This window comes from Chiloscyllium plagiosum, chromosome 13 (genome assembly GCF_004010195.1).
Source record: "Chiloscyllium plagiosum isolate BGI_BamShark_2017 chromosome 13, ASM401019v2, whole genome shotgun sequence".
Lineage (NCBI taxonomy): Eukaryota > Metazoa > Chordata > Chondrichthyes > Orectolobiformes > Hemiscylliidae > Chiloscyllium > Chiloscyllium plagiosum.
Window position 1 is genome coordinate 56784882 of NC_057722.1, and position 24522 is coordinate 56809403.

At 39.4% G+C, this 24522-nt stretch overlaps 1 protein-coding gene across 1 annotated transcript; it reads left to right on the plus strand.

The window, feature by feature from the left end:
* The first annotated feature begins 1653 nt into the window (after nt 1-1653).
* Nucleotides 1654-23760, plus strand: LOC122556078 (apolipoprotein D-like). The gene is made up of 6 exons (XM_043702509.1): nt 1654-1718; nt 3256-3383; nt 7470-7591; nt 10158-10246; nt 15276-15308; nt 22877-23760. The coding sequence occupies exons 2-6, from the start codon at nt 3276-3278 to the stop codon at nt 23101-23103; spliced, it is 579 nt and encodes a 192-aa protein (XP_043558444.1). The 5' UTR covers nt 1654-1718; nt 3256-3275; the 3' UTR covers nt 23104-23760.
* The last annotated feature ends 762 nt before the right edge of the window (nt 23761-24522 follow it).

Genomic DNA, 24522 nt, shown 5'->3' on the forward strand with positions numbered 1-24522 from the left:
TTCCAAAATATTGTGTGTATAACAGGTGTGTGTATTTGAATATTCCAAAATATCCAAGTATGATCTATCAAGCCAGATTTCATGCTGCGATCTGACTTGTTCAGTAGCATCAGCTGGGATGTAACTTGGAAGGCCCAAGGAGGGACTGGGTCAGAGTTATGACGTTCTACACTTTTACAAGCAGGTGGTAGCCTGGGCTCAAAGATGGTGACGGTAGAGTTCCAATTTTCTTGCCCTCACATGGCTAGCCAGGAATCTCTCCTCTTCTTATTGTCTTCATTGGCATGTGTTGGAAGGATTTACTAAGTTGATATACAACTGATTTGGCCACAAAATAAACACACCCTCATTGACCAACAAGTCTTGGATTGGGAGTTCAACTTAGTTCCTATGGCTGAGAGATAGAGCTGGCTGCACCATCAGACCTAGAGCCGTAGAGTCATAGAGATGTACAGCATGGAAACAGACCCTTTGGACCAATGCGTCCATGCTGACTGGATATCCTAAACTAACCTAGGCCCATTTGCCAGCACTTGACCCATATTCCCCTAAATCCTTCCTATTCATATGCCCATCCAGATGCCTTTTAAATGTTGTAATTATACCAGCCTCCACCACTTCATCTGGCAGCTCATTCCATACATGCACCACAATCTATGAGAAAAACTTATCCCTTAGGTCCCTTATAAATTTTTCCCCTCTCAACTTAAACCTATGCCGTCTAGTTTTGGACTCCCCCACATCAGGGAAAAGACCTTGTTTATTTATTACTCTATCCATGCCCTTCTTTATTTTATAAACCTCTATAAGGTCAACTCTCAGCCTCCGACGCTGCAGGTAAAACAGCCCCAGTCTTTTCAGCCTCTCCCTGTAGATCAAACTCTGGCAATATCCTTGTAAATATTTTCTGAACACTTTCAAATTTCACAGCATCCTTCCGATAGGAGAGAAACCAGAATTGCACACGATATTCCAAGTGGTAGCCACATAACTGGTTAGCTCAGAGGGTGGTGGGAAATAGCTGAAGTGTTGGGGGTGAATTGAATAGCCCTTTGTTCTTGGCAGAGCCCTATGCGCTGTAATTTCCATCCTGTTCGCGCTGCGGCTACAGTGGCAGGTGCCAAGCAGCGAGCTAGCTGCTACTGAAATGGAATGTGTCATATACCATGGGGAAATTCAGATGCTGCAGTAAGGTCTCATTTGGAAGAGACGCCAGAAAATAAATCAGTGCTCAGTTTAGAAAAACGGTTATTATTTTAATTGCTGTTTGAATGTGTTTGTCAATTACAGACTAGTCTCTCCTCAACTGAACACAAAACCAGAGATATTTCGCAGACGGTGTGATACAACTCCTTTCAGCACCCATGCACGTGTAACATTTCCCAAGACAGACCTATTAAGAGCCATTTGACCAGTGCTCAAACCTTCCAATAAACTTCTACAACAAAATTCCATATTTTTTTTGTTTCAAAAGCAGTTAGTGCACTGTAGAGTAACTAAGCAGTTTGGCGAGCAGCCACTCAACTTTACGTGTACCTCACGGGATGTCCCCAGAGACCGCGGGCTGGGATTGCTTTTACCTCACCCTGTTAGGTAACTCTCTGATCTAGTGGGTAGCGAGGAGTTGGATATAAGGACTAGTTGTGCAGTTGTTCGCTAGGAAGTGGCAGACAATACCTGGAGGTGACAGCGTCACTCACTCTCCACTTTGTTTCAGGGTAAGCTTCTGGGAATTATAATCATTTTGTGAGGGGTTTGGGGGTGTGGAAGGTGGTACTTAACCAGAGAAAAACTATTGTAACAAGCTGATTTGCAACAGGGGTGGGTTTCTAGCCATCCCATTGCTAAAACCTGATAATTGTTTCAGCCCATTTTGAGTTAGGTTGGGTTGTGCCACTGAAGAGACGGGACTCTATTTGTTGGGAATTTTAGATGAAAACACCGCGAGCAAGTGCGTTTGTTTGGGCGAGAAATTTGCAACAATATATTTAAACCATCGACTGAAACATCTTTGTACAATTCATACAAATTGCACCGAGACGTGTGGACCCGAGAACGGGCCGAACTGTCAAACTAAAAAAAGGGAAGAATTTAGGAAAATGATCGGAAAGCGCTAAGAGGTAATGAGCCTAAGTTTGCTGCTTACAATGGTTCAAACACAGTTTTAACATAATTTAAATTAAAGAGTACAAAAAGGCAGTGAAAAGTCAGAGGGAAATGGGTCTGAGTCGGTTACTCTTCGGAGGGTCGGTGTGGATTTGTTGGGCCGAAGGGCCTGTTTCCACACTGTAGGGAATCTAATCTAATCTAATCAAAAGCCTTGCATGCACAGCAAGAACAAAGACTGCAAACTATGTGTATATAGCAGTTTGCAATAAACTGGTCGATCATAATCACTTAGGGGTTCAGGTAGCTTTAATAGGCACCAGCTACCAAGTCGTCTTACTGTACAAGAAATTATCATGGAATCCCTACAGTGTGGAAACAGGCCATTCGGCCCAAGATGTCCACACCGACCCTCGAAAGAGTAACCCACCCAGACCCATTCTCCTACCCTGTTACTCTATGAAATGCGTTGGTTGGTTTGTTTGTTTGTTGGATAGAGTCAAACTCCAATGATTTTGTTCCTGCTTACGCCTCTGTAGAGAGCCGAACTACAATAGTACGTATATGTACATATACAAAGATATTTTTGTGAATAAAGTATATTATTAAAAATAAAAAGGGAAATTAATAAATCATTAAAATCACTACAATTTAGCTGTTTTCGAAAAAAATCCTTTTTATGAAATGATGAATTATTTCCCAGTTATGAATGGAACAAATTAAAATACCAGACTAAACCATTATCAGGCAATATTAATTTGAAATAATAGAGGCAATATAAAAGAAAGTTCTGGAGAAACTCAGCTGGTCTGGCAATTTCTATCGAGAGAGAAACAGAATCGACCTTTCCAGTTCGATGTTAATTTCCAGATCCTCATCTCAGTAGTTTCAGTGTTTTCCACAGCACGTTTTAGAAAGGAAAGTAAAAGCAAAGATTGAAGAAGATTAACAACTGAGTTTAAAAAATAAAGTTGATGCTCCGTTATATGAAAGGTGCATGTTAAGATAATAAATAACGTATGTCAGGATGTGCAATATTTTTAAAATGTGCCTCTGTTTTTACATCCATTACTTGAAAATGCCACCCTCTGGAATTCAGACTCAGAGTAATGAGGTTGATAAATCTGATATAGCTTCTCTTCCTTTCAGATCACCACCAAGACTGTAGTATGCAGAGACTAATATTGATGCTGCTTGTGTTTTCTATCTGCATCACCAAAGGAAGTTTTAAATCATGTCCAAAATTACCAGTGCAAAGAAATTTCACTCTAAGTGAGGTGAGTAGATGCTGTTGATTAGATAGTTATGTGGCATCACCAAACCTGTTATACTAACAATGTTTGAAGCTTTTAGAAATTGTAGAAAACAGTACACATTAAGAGGACTGAATTGCATAGTGATTCGGCACATTGTTCTTTCATTTCTGGGAACTAGACTTCACTCCAGTATAGTATAGTCTGATGAAATCAGTTCTCTGCTGAAGGTAACAACATTCCTGTATAATATAGGAACGCACAAACATACAAATTAGGAGCAGAAGTACATCTTTCAGCCCACTCTGAAATTCAACAAGAGCATGGCTAATCTGATTAGTCCAAATTCCCATTGATCTCTGATAAACTTTCTCCACCTTATCATGAATAAATCTACCTCTGCCTTAGAAATATGCAAGAAAACTGCCTCCTTTGGTTTTTGAGGAAGAGAATGCCAAAAATGCATCAACCTCTTCTCTCTGTCTTAACAAGGCTTATTTTTAGTGACCCATTGTTCTAGATTCTTCTGCAGGAACAAATATCTGCTCAGCATCAACCCTGTCCAGATCCCTCAGGAAAATTTGTTACAATTCAGATGATTTTTACTCTTCTAAACTCCAGCAGATACATTTGAGCCTGTCCAACCTTTCCTCATAAGCTAACACACTCTTTCGAGATTTTAGTCCAGTAAACGTGCTCTGAAAGGCTTCCTTTGTACTTATATCCTTCCTTAAATAAGGAGATTAATACTGTAAATACATTCTATTAGCTTTCCTAATTATTTGCTGTATTTCATACTAAAACTTTGTGTTATCCATGATCAATTGGCTAAGCATGAGCTCTTTATTTTAAAGTTTTGTTGTAAGGCAAATGTTATGTTACATTTCAGGTCTGGTTATGTTACATTTCAATAAAGAAACTTAACTGCACAAAGTGGTTAACTAATATTGTCAAACATGGCATCTTTCATGTTGAGAGTTGTAATATTTACACACAAATAAATATAGATATAATGGAGATTGCATATAGAGCAAGTAATTAGACATATTTATTAGATATTGTTATTGATTTGGAGAAAGAAACTACAAGTTTCTGCCACATCATCCGATGATTATTTTGTAATCTAGAATCCTTGGATAATCTGTTGAAGACAAATTCCACTGTGGCAGATAATGAAATTTTAAATTAATAAAATCTGGAGTTAAGACGATGTAACCATTGCTGCAGGTCGTAAAAACCTATGTGGTTCACTAATGTCCCAGCAGGGAAGGGCCCTTAGCCAGTCTTGTCCATATGTGACTCCCAACCCAAAAAAATGTGATCTCCTCTAAATTGCCCTCTGAAATGGCCTAGAAAAACTAATCAGCTCAAGGTTCATGAATCACTTTAGGAACTTCTCCAACACCCACTTCACTGTGCCTGTCTGAAACACTAGCACCTACCTCAGTGTGCGGAGGATTGGCTCCAATTACCTCCAACTCTGCCAATAGACTGATTTCCATCTCCACAAATGAATGATCACCTTGCTCCCTTTTCCTTTTATTTGAAACAATTCAAAGGTCCAAGTCAGTTATCTTGCCCTCACTGGTGGGGTGCACATGGTCTTGCAGAGTTTAGTAAGTGGCTACAGAATTGGTAGTTGCCATTATTACAACAGGTTTGTTTTGTTTCTGTAAAGAAGGTTTCCTTTTAATCTGAGCAGCATGAACTTTTGACCTAAAAAAGTCCAGACCAATTGCCAATTCCTTTGTAAGGGGTGCATGAAATTTTAACCTCTTAAAAGCCAAAAGGAAACTCAAAGAAATAGTATATTCCATGAACCAACCATCCACCTCATTGTGAGATACACAAAAGAGTATGGAATTAGATTTCAAATTTCAATTAGGAATGAACAACTAATGTTAACCTTGCTAACGATGCTCACATCCCATCTAAGAACTTTTTAAAAATTCCCTTTGTTTCACTTCACATCTCATCTTTATAGGAAGCAATCCATGTTTTCTTTCAAATCATTTTTGATTTTTTTAAAAACAAATTTCATAAGCTGCAAGGCTTACTTTATGAACTTTTGTTTAATGCTTGGAAAGACCTAGTAGTAGCAGCACATTATTCAGAAAACAATTGGCTTTTTGGATGGAAGAAGCATTCAAGATGATCTATTAATGTATTATGTCCTGCACATGAATTTAGAGCTTGATATTGATGACTCAGCTAATTTGAGGGGAAACAAAGCACATTTCAGAGGTGGAAATCTAATTCCATATGCTTTTGTGTTTCTCTCAATGAGATGTTTTTTTTCCAGGGAACTTACTGTTTCTCTGAATTTCCTTTTGGCTTTTAAGGGGTTGAAATTTCATGCAGCCCTTACAAAGGAATTGGCAATTAGTCTGGACTGCCTCAGGCCAAGGGTTCCTGCTGCTCAGATTAAAAGGAAATATTTTTTTACAGAAACATTACAAAACAAATCTGATGTAATAATGACAGCTGTCAACTCAGTGGTCATGTGCCAAATTCTACAAGACCATATGTGCTAGGAAAACGTGAGGACTGCAGATGCTGGAGATCAAAGTCGAAGAGTGCCCACAAGCCTCATTCCTGATAAAGAGCTAATGCCCAAAACACTGACTCTCCTGCTCCTCGGATGCTGCCTGACCAGCTGTGCTTTTCCAAGACCAAATGTGCACCTCACCAGTGAGGGCAAGATATCTGACTTGGATCTTTGAATTGTTGCAAATACAAGGAAAAATGAGCAAAGTGATAATTCATCTTGTGGAGATGCAAATCAGTCCATTGGCAGAATTGGAAGTGACTGGAGCCAATCCTCCTCACACTGAGATAGGTGCTAGTGTTTCAGATAGGTATAGAGAAGTGCGTATTGGAGGAGTACTAAAGTGATTCATGAACCAGCCTGACTCATGCAAATGTAATGTCCTCTCTGCACTGAGTTTATGATCAACAATGGGATTGTGCCCTGAGATATTTTGGATCATTTTTAACATTTAATCTTGAAGCAAGTTATCTCCATGACTTTTGACTATGTATCATTTGTGCCTGCATATGCATACATTTATGTTGGAACTAACTCAAAACTTGGAAGATCGTTGACATCTTTTTATACTTATCACTGATTGTGAACTCCTTTGAAGACCACAAAGTTCCACTTGGACTCTGAATTTAGGTTAATGGTTCAAAACCCTTTGCATCACATATGCCACCAACCATTTTGTCAAAAAAATTGGTCCGTCCATTGTAAAAACCAAACTCACTTTCTCAAAGGAGTGATTTTTATGTTTATATACATGGAAGTGATGTACAGTCGATTACAGTAGTAATCAATAATTAAAACTTAAGGATGTAAAAAATTGCAATGATTTTGCTGAGTTCATTTTATTGTTAAACTGTAAATAACAAAAAGAAGATAATGATTTAGTCTCAGCAAGAAGTTGTGTTAATTTGCAAACATGCCAATTCTCAGGGTAATGTTTGAAATTGTGACATGAAGAGCTGTTTCAAGTTGAGCTGGTTTCCTTCCATTTTATAGTTGCCATGGCAGAGAAGGCTTGCTCACAAAAATATATGAAGAAAATGGTAGTTGTTTCTTAACATGTCTTCATATATGTTCAAATAGATAATATTTTAATTCTGTTTTTAATGCCTTTTTTCCAGAAACTGTGTGTCCCACCTGGATGATCTTCACATCCTATCCCACTCATTGAGAAACATTGATCGAGGCTGACACTTCAGTGCAGTACTCAAAGCCCATTGTCTTGTGACACCTTATGGGTGAATCAAAGCTGTGACTGCCTGTTCAGGCAGACATAAAATATACCATTACACTTTGAAAACCAGAAGTGATTTCTTCCGGTTTTCTAACTAGCATTTATCTCACAAGCAATTATAGAATGATGCATTTCATTGCTGCAGTGAACAAGTTGATTGCTGGGCTTGACAGTGATCATTTTTAAAATATTAACAAACTATGTGAAGTTTGAGATGATCTAAATTTTGAAGACTTCACAGGGAATGAAAGTTGTTTTGATATTATTGTTAAATCTTCATTGATGTTTGCACTCAGGTTCACAAATCTAATGTTCAAATTTTGTATTTCAGTTTATGGGATTATGGTATGAAATTGAAGCTCTTCATCCACATTCCGATAAAGGAAGTTGCATCACACACACATTTGCTAAAACCTCCACCCTTTGGATCTCTGTTAACACTACAGAGAAGCGGTAAGTATTCCAGAAATAGAGGGAAAACTGAGCAATTGGTAAAAATCAAGAGTGCAAAAATGGTAAATCATCTTGCAAGTTGTTGCAATGATAAAAAACAAAAATATTGCCTGAATTGGTCCCAGTCACTCAGTAAGCTTTTGAATATTTTTGGAAATTTTCTGTTTTTATTTCAGATTTTCAGCATTGCAATATTTAATTCCTGCATACTTGTTTCCATGCACCTGTGAATAAATCTACGTTTTTTAAAAAAAGCAGGAGCTCTGAAGAAGCTGTTCCAGTTAATTTGGATTATATTTATCCAGATGCAAAAATCAAGTTTTTTTTGTGCTCAGGTATAAAATATAGCCCATTAATGGATATTGATGGAGTTGCTCAAAGCAATTGTAACTTAGCATCAATAACACAAATAGTTCATATTTATCTAATATTTAAAAAGTATTTTTAAACACCCAAAACATGAGCATATAGAGACAAAAAAATTGAATTAAAAATTGATTCAGATCAGATTTCATGGAGGGGGAGAGAGAGAGAGTTGGAAAGATTTAGGGAGTGAATTCTAGAGCTTGACATTTGGAAAGCTAATGTTACACTTCCATTGGATGATAAAGACAAAATTGTATTCAAAGTTAAATGGAAGCGTAGGATCTGACAATAAAACAGAAACAGATTGGAGGATATTTGTTTTTGACAATGGAATTAATCAACCAAATAGTTTCCCAATGAAATTATTGTCTTCAGAAGTAACTAAGTTATAAAACAGTGCAAAGAAATGTAATGACAAGTAGATTTAATGGTATTTCAGGAGCAAGGCTTTGCAGGTACAAAACTTTGAAGGTGTCAAGACAAGTGGATAAGGCCTTTTTCTTTCTGAAAGTAAGCTCATGGGATGGTAGGCTTTATAAATATGAACCAAGGAAAGAAATTATGCAAAAACTTAACTCACTAGTTTGGCTTTGGTTAAAGTATTGCTTCCAAATCTGAGCACAACACTTTATAGCATGTATGCAAAGGTTTTGAAGTGAAGGAGAGTTACTAGATTGCCACCAGGGTGAGGGATTTCTGTCGTGTGGAGAGACTTGAGGTGAAATTTTTCAGTGAATAATTAACTGAGATAATTTAAAGTTTTAATAGGGAAATTATGGAGCAACTATTTCACTGATAAAAGAACCAGAGCTAAAATAAGGAAAGTTTTTATGCAGCAAGTGTTTATTATCCATGATGCACTGCCTGAAAGGGTAGTAGAAACATATTCAGTAGTTACTTTAAAAAGACAATTAGATATATGAAAGGAAAAAAAAATGCATGATTATGGGGAACATTGCATTTCAATGATTCAATATGTACAATTATTGATGCAACTATAAAAACAGCTTGCAATTGATGGTGTGGATTGAAAAGTTTTACTATGATCTGTATCAGAGAAATTGTCTCATGGAATATGATTAGAAAAAAAATGATTAATTTAGGCTAATTATTGTGCAATGAGAGTATGAAGTCATCAAGTTGAATAAGAGGAACACTCGTATTATAAAAGTAAATACATTGTCACACCGATTCAAATATTAAAGTATAGCTGACCTTTTAATAATGGCCATTGGGTAAGTTTCAGTGAATTGCTTTCTGCACTTTTATTTACAGGCTCTTGGGGAAGATTGTCGGATTAATTGTTCACTCTTGCATTTTATTTAAGGCACCTTCTTCTTGCCTCATTTCCCAAGAGCATGCCAGAAATCAACTTGACAACTGCTGCTATCTTCAATTTCTATAGTAAACTGTTATTGTCTTGCCTTCCATCACTGAGACTTCAGAATGGTTCATCATAGAATCTCTGTAGTGTGGATGCAGGCCATTTGGTCCATTGAGTCCACACTGACCCTTAGAAGAGCATCCTACCCAGACCCCTCAAAACCCTGTAACCCCACATTTCCCGTGGCTAATCCACCTAGCCTACACATCCCTGGACGCTATGGGTGATTTTGCACAGCCAGTCCACCTGACCTGCACATCTTTAGACTGTGGGAGGAAACCCACACAGACACGGGGTGAATGTGCAAACTCCAGCCAGACAGTCACCAGAGAGTGGGACAGAACCTGGTTCCCTGGTGCTGTGAGGCAGGAGTGCTAATCATTGAGCTGCTGTGCTGCCCTTTATTGCACAATTTCCTTTACAGGGCACCACTGCTGAATCACTCCTCCCATGGAACCTTCTGTATTCCAAATGCATTACCAATTTTTTTAGGGTTTATTGACTCCATTGCACTCAAGTTACATAATGGCAAAGGTAGCACTTTGGGGGAAGAAAAAGGTGCAGGAATAAATTCTGATTTTGTTACTTGGCTCCATATGTTATAGATGCTCGAGAAATTGTTTTCCTTCTGAGTATTGCTACAGAGCATTATAACAGTAAATGAACTCTCAACTCATCTCTCACATTAGTGTGTTTACTGAGCCAGTCCTGGTCATAAACTATTTCTGAGATTTCAAATTGTACCATGATATTAGGTCACAAAATGCTAAAGTAAAGATTACTCACACATATTTTTATAATTTGTATTCTCTGCAGGGATGATGAGAAAAGAATACTTTACATAGGAGAGTTATTTGTAGCTCGTCTGAATGAAACAGCTAATCTTAAAATACGGTTTCAACATGGTAAGTACAGAAAGAAACATTAAAACTACTTCCATTGGCCTATAACTCTTGCCAGTTGTTTTCTTTTTAAACCCAAAAGATCACAAGAAATAGGAGCTGAATTAGGCTATTTTGCCCACTGAGTCAGCTCCATCATTTGATTATTGCTGATATATTTCTCCTGTCAAGACCCTATAGCTCTTGATCCCCTTACTAATCCAGAATCAATCTATCTGTCCTAAATACACTCAATGACTTGACCTCCACAGCCTGCTGTGGCAGTGAGTTTCATGGATTCACCACTCTCTGGCTGAAGAAATTCCTTCTCATCTCTGTTTTAAAGCATCATTCCTTTACTCTGAGGCTGTATCCTTGTGTCCTAGTCTCTCTTACTAATGCGAAAAATCTTCTCAATGCCAATGCATTATCCTATACGTTTCAATCAGATCCTCCCCACATCCTTCTAAACTCCATCAAATACAGACCCAGAGTTCTCAAGTGCTCCTCATGTGACGAGCCCTTCATCCCCAGGATATTTCTTATAAACCTCTTGTGGACCCCCTACATAGTCAACATGTATTCTTAGATACGGGGCTCAAAGCTACTTACAATATTCCAAATGTAATCTAACCAGAGCCTTATACTGCCTCAGCAGGACATTCCTGCCGTTGTATTGTAGCCCTCTTTAAAGGAATGCCCATATTGCATTTGCCTACCTAACTGCCAATTGAACCTGCATGTTAACCTTCAGATAATCCTGAACTGGGACTCTAAGTCCCTCTGTGCTTCAGATTTCCAAAGCCTTTCTCATTTGAAAAACATAGTTTTTGCCTCAGTTTTTTTCCAGCAAACTGCATAACATCATAATTTCCCACATTGTATTCCATCTGCACTTCTTTGACCACTCTCCCAGTCCTTCTGCAGCCTGCCCACTTCCTCAGCATTACCTGTCCATCCACTTTGTGCCATCTGCAAATGTAGCAACAATGTCCTCAGTTCTTTTGCCCAGATCATTAACATGTAACATGAATAGCTGTTGTCCCAAAATGGATCCCTGTGGAACTCTACTTGTCAATGGCTGCATTCCTGAAAAAGACCCCTATTCTCTGCTTCTGCTTGTCAACCAATCCTCTATCCATCCTAGATCACATTGGGTCTTATTTATCAGCCTCTTGAATGGTTCCATGTCAAAGGCCTTCTAGAAATCTAAGTCGATCATGTCCACTGGCTCTTTTTTGTCAAATTCACTCATTGGCTCTTCAAACAATTCAAACAGATTAGTCAGGCATGAACCCCTATTTGATGAAGCTGTGCTGACTCAATTTTATTTTACTGTGCACTTCCCAGTACTCTGCAGTCTCAGAATAGACTCTTAAAATCTTACCAATGACCAAGTGCAGGCTAATCAGCCTATAGTTTCCTGTATTCTGCCTTCCTCCCTTCTTAAACAGTGGTGTTACATTAGCTATTTTCAAGTTACCTGGGACCATCTCTGACTCTAGTGATTCCTTAAAAATCACCACCAATGTCTCCACAACCTCCTCAGCCATCTCCTTGAGAACCCTGTGGTGTAGTCCATTTGGTCAGGTGATTTATCCATGTTCACACTTGCAGCTTCCGCGGTATCTTCTCCTTAGCGATGGCCACTACACTCACCTCTGCCCCCTGATTCTCTTGAAGTTCTGGTTTGCTGCTAGTGTTTTCCACTGTGTAAACTAATGCAAAATATCTATTCAGTTCCTTCACTGTTTCTTTGTACTACTTTACTATTTCTCCAGCCTTATTTTCTAGCAATCCAATGTCCACCCTTGCCTCTTTTACCTTTTATATATCTAAACAATACTTTTGCAATCTTCTTTTACATTACGACCTATTTTATTACATATTTCACCTTCTCCCCATTATTGCTTTTCTAGTTATTCTTTGTTGGTTTTTAAAGGCTACCCACACCTTTGGCTTCCCACTAAACCTCACCCTCATGGTATGCTTCTTATACTGTCCCTGACTTCCCCTGTCAGCCATCATTGCCTCGTTCTCCCCTTGATGCAGTAGATTCTGCTATAACGTGCATTTCTTCAATGCAAGTTGGCTATAATGCGATTGAAGAATTTAGACCATTATTGTAGAACATGAACTTTCCGGTCCCATTAGTTTAAATGGTGCTGCTATGACGTGATTTTCTTATAACGCGGGATTGCACAGGAACAGAACTATCATGTTGTATCAGCACAGACTGTGTATTTCTTCTTCTTTGGGATGAACGTTTTGCTGTGCCTCCAAAATTATCCCCTGAAGTGCCTGCCATTTCTGCTCTATCGTCTTCCTTGCTAGGCTTTATTTCCAAACAACTATGGCTAGCTCCTCCTTGATCTCTTTGTAGTTACCCTTACTGAATTGTAACACATCTAATTAAATCTGCCTCTCAAACTGCAGGGTGACTGCAGTTATATTATGGTAACTGGCACTTAGGATTCCTTCACCCTCAGCTCCCTAATCAAACTTGGCTCATTAAACATCAATAAACCCAGAATTGCCAATACCCTAGTGCACTCAACCACAAGCTGCTTCAAATTAGGAATGGTTGGTAGACATTCCATGAATTGCTTTTCTTCAAATCCGCTATCGACCTGATTTTCCCCGTCCACCTCTGTACCGAAGTCCCCAGTGATTATTATAAAAGAGGCATATTTACATGCCTTTTTTATCTCCTGAATTAGTTTCTTCTGAACATCCTGAATACTGCTGGGAGACCTGTTATCAACTTTGCAGATGCTCAACTCTCCCCTCACAGATTCTGCATCTTCCGACTCCATATCACTTCTTGCTATTGATTTAATTTCATTTTTTACCAACAAGGCAACCCTGCCCCATCTGCCCAACTGCCTGTACTTTTGATAGGATGTGTATCCTTGGATATTTAGCTTCCAGCCCTGAACCCCTTGGAGCCATGTCTCCGTGACATCCATAACATCATCCCCATCAATTTCCATCTATGCTAGAAACTCATTTATCTTGTTTCATTTTTGTGTGTATTTAAGTATACTGCTACAAACTAGAAGACCAGTACAAAGTTTTTAATTTAATTTCCTTCAAAAATTAAATAATTAAAATCAAGATACCAGGCCAAGTGATGGCTTGTACATGTATGATGTAGGAGCTGGTGGACCCCATTGTGGCTCATAGTCCTGTGTTGACTTCCCCCCTTCTCATAGTTGTCCTCTTATCTGCTGTGCCTGGTTAGTGTCTAGAAACAGTCGGGAATCTCTGTCCTATTACATGTTCTTGAGACTTTAACCTCTGCTGAGTGCTCTCCATAATTGTCCCACTGAACCCACGCCCCCAACTATTTAGTTTTAAACACTTTCCAAAGCCCTAGTTATGCAACTCACAAGGACTCTGAACCTAGTATGATTCAGGTAGAGCTCTTCCCATCAGAACCCTTCCCTCCTTCTCCAGTACTGGTGCAAATGTCCCATGAATTCAAACCTGTTTTTCCCCACAACAGTCCTTTAGCTACAAGTTTACCCCTTTAATCTTGATGTCCCTATGTCAATTTGCTTATGGCTCAGGTAGTGATCCAGAGATTTTTTTTTTGGTTCTTCTTTTTAAATTTAGCTACCAGCTGCTCATACTCACTCAATGGAACATCTTTCTTCTTTCTACCAATATCGTTGGTGCTTACGTGAATCAGGACAACCAATCTTTTCCCTCCATTCCAAATTCCTCCGCAGCCCAAAACCTTAGCATCAGGCACAGTCTTCAGGATTCTCAATCTGGGCCATTGAGGACAGTGTCTATTCCCTTGACTATATTATCCCTGATCACAAATATGTTTTTCTTTTTTACTAGCATTGAATGGTTCCCTGTAATATTGTGATATGGTCAGTGCGCTCATCCTCCTTACAGCCCTTACTCCTATCCTCACAGGGAGCAAGAATCTCAAACCTGTTAGACAAGCTCAAGGGCTGAGGCTCCTTCAGACTACCCCCTGGATCCTTCTATCTGCCTTGCTCATAGTCACATCCTCTTGTCTTTGATGTAGTTAATCTAAGGGGTATGACTGCTTCCTGAAACATGATGTCTGAGTAGCTCTCCCCCTTCCTGATGTGTTGCAATGTTCAAAGCTCAGACTCCAGCTCCTTAACTCTGAGCTGGAGTTCCTCAACCAACTAACATTTGCTACAGATGTGGTCACTATGAGCCACAATGGGGTCCATCAGCTCCCATATCATGCATGTACGAGCCATCACTTGGCCTGGTATCTTGATTTTATTATTTAATTTTTGAAGAAAATCAAATTAAAAACTTTGTACTGGTCTTCTAGTTTGTAGCCTGCAACCAATGAACTTACAGTTTACCTGTGATGGGCCCCTAATCCTGGGCCTCAATTTATTCTGTTAAAATAACCTTACAAATTGTGGACCAAAACAAAGCAAGCAAAAAGCATCTCTGCACTGAATTCCAACACTGCCAAATCCCCTGAACTTTATACTCATGCTGTACCTCACTCTCAGGCAAAAGTGCTCACTCTCACACTGGTTAAGCTTCAAGAATGAATTGGCCTTTATTAAGGCCCAATTCAGGCTTCAGATGATTAACTGATAATAATCCCTCTGTTCAATGGAGTAATCATTGGTGCATCCACAATTTGATATTAAATGGACAATCTGGCACCAGAAGTCATTGTTGTCGGTTTCTAAATAATTTCCACATCATAACATCAATGAATAACTTTATCTTTAGAAAACTAATCAAGATAAAATCCAATCTTACATGCTATTTAGTGAATTCTGCCAACAACATTCATATTTGATATCAGTTTTGTGCAAATAGTTTGCTGGATTATTTACAAAATATTCTATCCCTTGATAATTTGTGGAATTGTGTGTCAATTTCTTACCTTGTTCAGAGAGAGTGAGTGTGTAGCATTCCCTTAGCCTGAACTTAGGTGATTTTAGTTTTACATTGGCATTGGTATTGTTACTGTTTAGTTTTGTTCCTTTTTGGCAAACATGGTGTTAATACAATGATTTTTATTTTGTTGATTCAGGTATACACATGGAATTCTTTAGTTTAGAATCAGGTATGTACTGAAATATGCAACACCTTTTTTTTATCAAAGAAGTTTGAATCTTCCAAAATGAAAATCCAACCATCTTCCCTTGGTATTGAATGGCATTACCAATGCTGAATCCATCACTATCAACATGCTGGAGGTTACCATTGACCAGATATTAATTTGAGGAGAAAGTGAGGTCTGCAGATGCTGGAGATCAGAGCTGAAAATGTGTTGCTGGAAAAACGCAGCGGGTCAGGCAGCATCCAGGGAACAGGAGAATTGACATTTCGGGCATAAGCCCTTCTTTAGGAAGGGCTTATGCCCGAAACGTCGATTCTCCTGTTCCCTGGATGCTGCCTGACCTGCAGCGCTTTTCAAGCAACACAGATATTAATTTGGACCAGTTACAAAAGCAGGTCAGATGCTCAAAATTCAGTACAGAGTAACTCCTGACTCGTTAGAGCCTGTACATCGTTTACAAGGCGCAAGTCAGGAATGTGATAGGGTACTCTTTACAAAATGTCAAAGAACTTAACACCATTCAGGACAAAACTTGATTGACACCGCATCTAACTTCTTCAGCATTCACTGTCTCTGGCATTGTTGTATGCCATCAATCCAACAATTGACCAACGGTCCTCAGGCAATATTAGATGGAGGGCCGATAAACAGGTTGCTTTGTCTTGGAAGGTATTGAGATTTAAATGTTGAATCTTGAGTGATGTATTCGACATTAAAACTGTTACCCTCTCACCCCTACTATAGCCTTCATCTCTGCTTCCTTAAGCCCAAGGGATTTATTTATAGCTTTTACAGAAGTAATTACACCATTTCATTCAACATCTCTTATGGTGTTGTGATCTCTGTAAAGCCTGGTAACATTTTAAAAAGAAACTTGAATAATCAGTTAACAATGGAAAAAAATACAAAATAATTTCACTGAATAGTTTTACTGTAACACTCAAGAACAAGAAAATGCATAATAATTAGATATTATATCTAGTAAGCATTTATACTTAAAACCTAAATGCTGAACAGATCATTCCACATTCAACTTTTAAATACAACCAAAAGCTTATTTTTACATGACAGGTTCTTCACTGTTTTATTGATTCTCTGAAATGGAACCAAAGCAACGTATGTTTTCTCCCTGTCCATTAGCCTCTTTTCTGTAGTGTAGCTATGTTTCTCTCTCTGTGTCTTTCTGTCATGGCTCTCTTCCATCTGTCTCTCTTCCCACTGTCGCTATTACAAGAAGTGAGTAATGTAGCCTGAAAGATTCAATAGACATTTATTACACCTCCTTGTACCTACATATGATGAGGCACTGTGGGCCATTAGCAACAGCTATATTGTATTCCAATACAATCTGCATTGTCATGGCCTGGCATATCGCCCCCTAACCCCAACCATTAGCATCAAGCCAGGAGATCAATGTAGTTCAGTGAATCGTGATGGAGGACATGACAGGAGCAACAACAGGCACACCTAAACATGACAAATCAATTTGGTAAAACGACAAAACAGGACTGACTGTGTGACAAACAGCATAACCAGCAAGTGATGGACAGAATCAAGTGATTATACATTCAATGGGTCAGAGCTAAGCTCCACAGTCCTGCCACAACCAGTCATGAAGGGTGATGGACAATTAAACAACACATTTGAAAAGGTTCCACAGACATCTCCATCCTAAATAATGGGGGAGCCCAGCACATCAGTGCAAAAGACAAGGTTGAAGCATTCACAGCAATCTCCTATCAGAAGTACTGAATGGATGATCCATCTCAGCCTCCTCCAGTGGTCCCCAGCATTTCACATACCAGTCTTCAGCCAATTGATTCACTCCATGTGATATCAAGAAACGGTTGTAGTCATCACTGCAAAGGCTTTGGGCCCTGACAACATTCGACAATAGTACTAGAGACATGTGCTCCAGAACTTGCTGCTCCCTGAGCTAAGTTGTTTCAATACAGTTACAACACTGGTATCTACCCGACAATGTGGAAAATTGCCCAGATACATCTTTTGCCCAAAGGCCAAGACAAATCCAACCTAGCCAATTACCGACTGATCAGTGTTCTCTCAACCATCAGTAAAACGATGGAGGGTGTCATCAACAATGTTATCAAGCAGCACCTGCTCATCAACACCTTGCTCACTGATATGCAGTTTGTGTTCCACCAGGACCACTCAGGTCCTGACCTCAATGCAGCCTTGATCCAAACATGAACAAAAGAGCTGATTTAAGAGGGGAAGTCAGAGTAATGGACCTTAACATCAAGGCTGCATTTGACAAAGTGTAGTATCAAGGAGCCTTTGCAAAACTGGAATGAATGAATAGTGGGGAAAAGTCTATCTGACACATAGAAAGATGGTTGTGGTGGTCAGTCATCTCAGCTCCAGGACATCTCAGCAAGAGTTCCTCATGATATGATCCTAGGCTCAAATAGCTTCAGCTGCTTCATCAATGACCTTCCTTCCATCATAAGGTCAAAAGTAGGGATGTTTGCTAATTATTGCATGGTATTCAGCACAGATATTGAAGAAGACTATGTTCAAATAAGAGCTGGACAATATCCAGGCTTGGGCTGACAACTGGCAAGAAACATTTGCGCCAAACATATGACAGGCAATGACCATTTCCAATAGGAGAGAATCTAAACATCCTCCCTTAACATTCAATGGTATTACCATCTATCAACATCATAGGAGTTACCATTGATCAGAATTGAATTGGACTAGCCATATAGGTGGCTACAGGTGCAGGTCAGGGGTGAGTAACTCGCCTCCTGACTCCACAAAGCCTGTCCACCACCAACAAGGAACAGGTAAGGAGTGTGATGGAATACTCCCCACATGCCTGGATTGGTGCAGGTCTAACAACATTCAAGAAGCTTGACAAGGAAGTAAGGCAGGGCAGGTATCAATTGGGGAGCACTTTGGGGCCAGTGATCATAATTCTATTAGTCTTAAAATAGTGAAAAAGACAGACCAGATCTAAAAGTTAAAGTTCTAAATTGGAGGAAGGCTAATTTTGATGGTATTAGGCAAGAACTTTCGAAAGCTAACTGAGGGCAGATGTTCACAGCTAAAGGGTTTGCTGGAAAATGGGAAGCCTTCCAAAATGAGATAACGAGTGTTCAGAGACAGTATATTCCTGTTAGGGTGAAAGAAAAGCTGTTAGGTGTGGGGAACGCTGAATGGCTAGAGAAATTGAGGTTTTGGTTAAGAAAAAGAAGGAAGCATATGTCAGGTATAGACAGGATAGATTGAGTGAATCCTGAGAAGAGTATAAAGGCAGTAGGAGTATACTTAAGAGGGCAACAAAAAGGAGACATGAGATAGCTTTGGCAAATAGAGTTAAGGAGAATTCAAAGATTCTTTTTAAATACATTAAGGAAAAAAAGAGTAACTAGGGAGAGAATAGGGCCCTTCAAAGATCACCAAGGCAGCCTATGTGTGGAGTTCAGGAAATGGGGGAGATAATAAATGAGTAATTTGCATCAGTGTTTACTGTGGAAAAGGACATGGAAGATATAGAATGTGGGGAAATAGATGTTGACATCTTGAAAAATGTCCATATTACAGAGGAGGAAATGCTGGATGTCTTGAAACGTGCAAAAGTGGAAAATCCCCAGGACCTGATCAGGTATACTCTAAAACTCTGTGGGAAGCTAGCGAAGTGATTGCTGAGCTCCTTGCAGAGGTATTTGTATCATCGATAGTCACAGATGAGGTGCCAGAAGACTGGAGGTTGACCAACGTGGTGCCACTATTTAAGAAAGGTGGTAAGGACAAGCCAGGGAACTATAGACCAGTGAGCCTGGAGGGAATCCTGAGGGACAGGATTTACATGTATTTGGAAAGGCAAGGGCTGATTAGGGATAGTCGGCATATTTTGTGCGTGGGAAATCATGTCTCACAAACTTGATTGACTTTTTGAAGAAATAAAAAAGAGGTTTGATGAGGGCAGAGTGGTGGATATGATCTATATGGACCTCAGTAAGGTGTTTGACATGGTACCTCATGGTAGACTGGTTTAGCACAGTTAGATCTCATGGAATACAGGTAGAACTAGCCATTTCGATACAGAACTTGCTCAAAGGTTGAAGACAGAGTGGTGGTGGAGGGTTGCTTTTCAGACTGGAGGCCTGTGACCAGTGGAGTGCCACAAGGATCGGTGTTGGATCCACTATTATTCGTCATGGAGTTGGGAGGTCATGTTGCGGCTGTACAGGACATTGGTTAGGCCACTGTTGGAATATTTGCATGCAATTCTGGTCTCCTTCCTATCGGAAAGATGTTGTGAAACTTGAAAGGATTCAGAAGAGATTTACAAGGATGTTGCCAGGGTTGGAGGATTTGAGCGATAGGGAGAGGCTGACCAGGCTTGGGCTGTTTTCCCTGGAGCATTGGAGGCAGAGAGGTGTCCTTATAGAGGTTTACAAAATTATGAGGGGCATGGGTAGAATAAATAGACTCCCTGGGGTGGGGGAGTCCAGAACTAGAGGGCATAGGTTTAGGGTGAGAGGGGAAAGATATAAAAGAGACCTAAGGGGCAACTTTTTCGCACAGAGGGTGGTACGTGTATGGAATGAGATGCCAGAGGAAGTGGTGGAGGCTGGTACAATTGCAACATTTAAGAGGCATTTGGATGGGTATATGAATAGGAAAGGTTTGGAGAGATTTATAAGGATGTTGCCAGGGTTGGAGGATTTGAGCAATAGGAAGAGGCTGAATAGGCTGGGGCTGTTTTCCCTGGAGTGTCAGAGGCTGAGGGTTGACCTTATAGAGATTTATAAAATCACAAGGGTCATGGATACGATGAACAGACGTGGGTGAGTCCAGAACTGGAGGGCATAGGTTTAGGGTGAGAGGGGAAAGATATAAAAGGGACCTAAGGGGTAACCTTTTCATGCAGGGGGTGGTGCATGTATGGAATGAGCTACCAAAGCAAGTGGTGGAGGCTGGTACAATTACAGTGTTAAAAGGCATCTGGATGGGTATATGAATAGGAAGGATTTAGAGGGATATGGGTCAAGAGTGTGGTGCTGGAAAAGCATAGCAGGTCAGGCACATCCAAGGAGTAGGAAGATCGACATTTTGGGCAGAAGCCCTTCATCAGGTATCATGCCTGATGAAGGGCTTATGCCCGAAATGTCGATTTTCCTGCTCCTCAGATGCTGCCTGACTTGCTGTGCGTTTCCAGCACCACACTCTTGATTCTGATCTCCAACATCTGCAGTCCTCACTTTCTCCTTACAGAGATATGGACAAAGTGTTGGCAAATGGGAATAGATTAGGTTGGGATATCTGGTCAGCTTGGATAAGTTGGACCAAAAGGCCTGTTTCCATACTGTACATCTCTATGACACTATGACTATCCAGGACAAAGCAGTCTGCTTAATTGGCATCACCTTCACAAACATTCACTCCTTCTACCCCAGTGTTCAGAAACAGCAGTGTGTACTGTCTGCAAGATGTCCTGCAAAAATTCACCAAGGCTCCTAAGTCAGTGCCTTACAAACCCACAGCTAGAAGGACAAGATTGCAGACAGTGCCCTAATTTTGTGCCTCATTCATATGTTCTCAAGGGCAACAAAGGATAAATAATCAGTGTTGTCTGGGAAGTGATGTCCACATGCTATGAATGAATAAAAATTTTGCCTTGTTCTACTCCTGGATAAAGCTTCTCCTGAACGTGCATGTTGCACTTCCTTTGTTTGATAAATAGTCTTGCATCATCCTTCATATAAAACATTGAATCACCTTTAAAAGTGCTGATCACATTGCCCATCGATTCCTCTGTCTCTCTGTCTCACGCTTGCTCGTTCTTTTTCCTATTTTGTCTTCTTAAATATCTCCTGTCTCCCTCTGTCCATCCCATAGTGTTCAGGGATGTATAGGTTAGGTGCATTAGTCAGAGGAATGGGTGTGGGTGGGTTTCTCTTTGGAGGTTCGGTGTGGACTTGTTGGGCTGAAGGGCCTGTTTCCACACAGTATGGATTCTATGAAACAACTATGATCATATTGAATAGGGAATTGGGCTTGAAGTGCTAAGTGGCGTGCTTTTGTTCCTAAATTACATGTCCAACTGTATATTCACAATCAGCATGGTTTTACAAAAAGGATGTAGTGTTTTTTCTGAGGCAGTAATTAGTAAAATAGATAAAGGGTATCAATAGTATACCTGGATTTCCAAAAGCTATTTGATGAGCTACCACACAAAATGTTAATATACAAATTAAAGACTCATGTAGTTGGGGTATGATTTATTAGTGTGTATGGAGGATTCATTCATGGACAGGAAATACAGAGTGCACATAAACTAGGAATTTTCGAGATTGAAGACTGTGACAAATGGAGTGCTGTGGACTTCAGTGCTGGGGCCTCAGCTGCCTACAGTCTGTATAAATTGCTTGGATGACGAGGATGGCAGTAGTTTATCTCCGTTTGTTAATCGGCTGCAAAGAGATACAGTGTAAGTGAATGGATACAAGGTGTCAGATGGAGTACAAAGTATGAGTTTATTCAATTTGTTCTTAAGTTTGGAAAAGTAGAACTTTTAAAAACATTTTTGAAATTTGTAAAAGTATATGTTCAGAGACTTGGCTGGTCCATGAAATTTCAAAAAGTGAGTTTGCTTGCCATTATTTCAAGGGGATTGCAGTCAATTACAGGCTAGGCTAATTTTATTGTCCATCCCTAGTTGCTCTTGAGAAATTGATAGTGAGCTGCCTTCATATTATTTATTCCTAATTGGCCAGAGAGCAGTTACTGGAGAGACATATAGGCCAGACCAAGTAAGGATGGCAAAATTCCTTCAATATGGAATCATCAATGAACCAGTTAGATTTTTACAACAATTGACAATGGTCCAATGGTCACCATTTGACAATTTCTTCTTATTCCAGTTTTTATTTTTGAATTCAAATTTCACTACCACAGTGCTCAGTGGTTAGTACTGCTACCTCACAGCAGCAGGGACTCAAGTTCAATTCCATCCTCATGTGACTGTCTATGTGGAGGTTACACATTCTCCCTGTCCCTGCATGAGTTTCCTCCAGGTGCTCTGGTTTCCTCCCACTGTCCAAAGGTGTGCCAGTTAGGTGGATTGGCCATGCTAAGTTGCCTTGTTGGTGGGTTAGCCATTGGAAATGCAGGGTTACAGGATGGATCTGGGTGTGATGCACTTCAGTGGGTTGATGTGGACTTGATAGGCCAAATAGCCTGTTTCCACAGTATGGGGAGTTGATGATCTGTTATGATGAGATTTGAACCAATGTCCCAAGGAAAATTTACTCTGCATTCCAGGTTACGAGTCCAGTGACTTTACCACTGTGCACTACCTCCCTAAATTAAGTACCCTAAATTAGTTAGAGTGTCCTACCTCCTACTGTTAACTCATTTAGAAGCCAACATGAGTGACTTTAATTTCCTTGCTTGTTTTATCTCCCGGGGAGCCCTGAATTTCGGGAAAGCAACTTGTGTCTTCTATTGTGAAAACAAACATCAAATATTTGTTTCATGCCTCATGAAAATAACTTGTTTCATCACTGATTAATGTTCAATGAACTTTGTTTTTGCAGACAAATTTGAGTTTATCCCATACCAGATTTTAGCCTCTGACTATAAAAGTTATTCGCTGGTCTACTCCTGTACTCAGCATTCTCTATCTCCCACAATCTATGCATGGATATTGTCAAGACATGCACAACTAGACGAAAGTATCATCGAACAACTGAAAAATATTCTGATAAGTCATGAAATCAACATTAATAAAATGGAAACAGTCGATCAAGTGAATTGCCCTTAATAAAGAAGTGGTCATAAACCATACAAATCAACATTTTAAACTGTTATAAAAATGAATTGTTTTAGTTTATGTAATTGCACATCACAACTGAGTTAATGTATCTAGAATGACATATTATATGCTAAGGTTTCTTGTGTGGACTATGAATTGTGCGAATTTATTTTTACTGAAAGTGAAAGTCATAATAAGTATCCAAGTTATCATTAGTTGTCAATATTTGTCCCCATTTGAAGTAATGTGACTATCAAAACATCTATACTGTTTTAAAGCTCTGATTCATACATCACGGGAATTTATTGAGCCAAATTACAAGGGGCTTGGCTGAGGTCATGTTATCAACGAGAGAGGCATAAGCTGATGACTGACTTATTTAGTACTGATGTGCATGAAAATAATGAACCTGATGATTTAGACTGTACAACCCATCTCTTCCTTGGTAGTTGTGATTTAACATGTCATTAACATGTCAAAACGTGAATGGGCAACTTCTCACCCTCTCACTCTGCTGTAAACCATGCATTCAACACTGCTTGCTTGTTTTAGAAACTGCCTTATAATGCATTAGGTATATTTTCCAGAGAGTAAAGTTGTATGTCATCGCTATCCATAAATAATATTAATTTTCATGGAAATGAAAATTAAAAAGTCTCCAAGACAGTCAGCAACCATCATAGCAGTCTTACATCTGATAATAAGCTTTAAATGTAAAATGTTGAGTTTTGAAATTAAAGTCATCAATTTTAACCATTCTGTCAAGATTGTTTTAATCTCTTACTGTTCGTTGTGTTGTGGTTATTTTAAAAGTTTATCCAGGCACTGGGGTTTTAACTAAGCACTTAATGCAAGCAGCTCCATTTTTGATGTTCTATTGCAGCTGGTTTAGCAAAGTGCATCATTGTTAAAACTTACATTATTTAATTTTCATGCATGCTACCATTTTGCTTTGTACACTGTAAAAATACAAAAAACTTGCAGTGGTCTTGGCAGTATAAAAATACAAAGTAGTCGTGACTATATTTATCATGTATTTCATTATATTCTTTTGAATGGCTTTATGGATTTTTTTGTGTACTGTTAGCCCTTGCACAGTGGCAAATTTGGAAGTGAGAACCCTTCACAACTGAACACTTTCAAACAGTTTTTAAAAATTCACTGCTTTCATCTTGTGAAGTGATTAGCATTTTAGAATGTGCAATGTTCCTGAACTACAAGAAAGCTAAGTTGGGGTTTACTTTGCAATCAGGATTCATTTTCCAGTATATGGTAAACATTTCTACCTTTACAATAAATAATGCTTCAAGAGATACACGAATGGTGTTAAAAAATATGACCAGAGCCTTTCCAGCCTCAACAGCAATCGCTGCTCTTGTATTCTGTCCCCCTTGAAATGAATGCCAACATTGCATTTGCCTTCCTAAT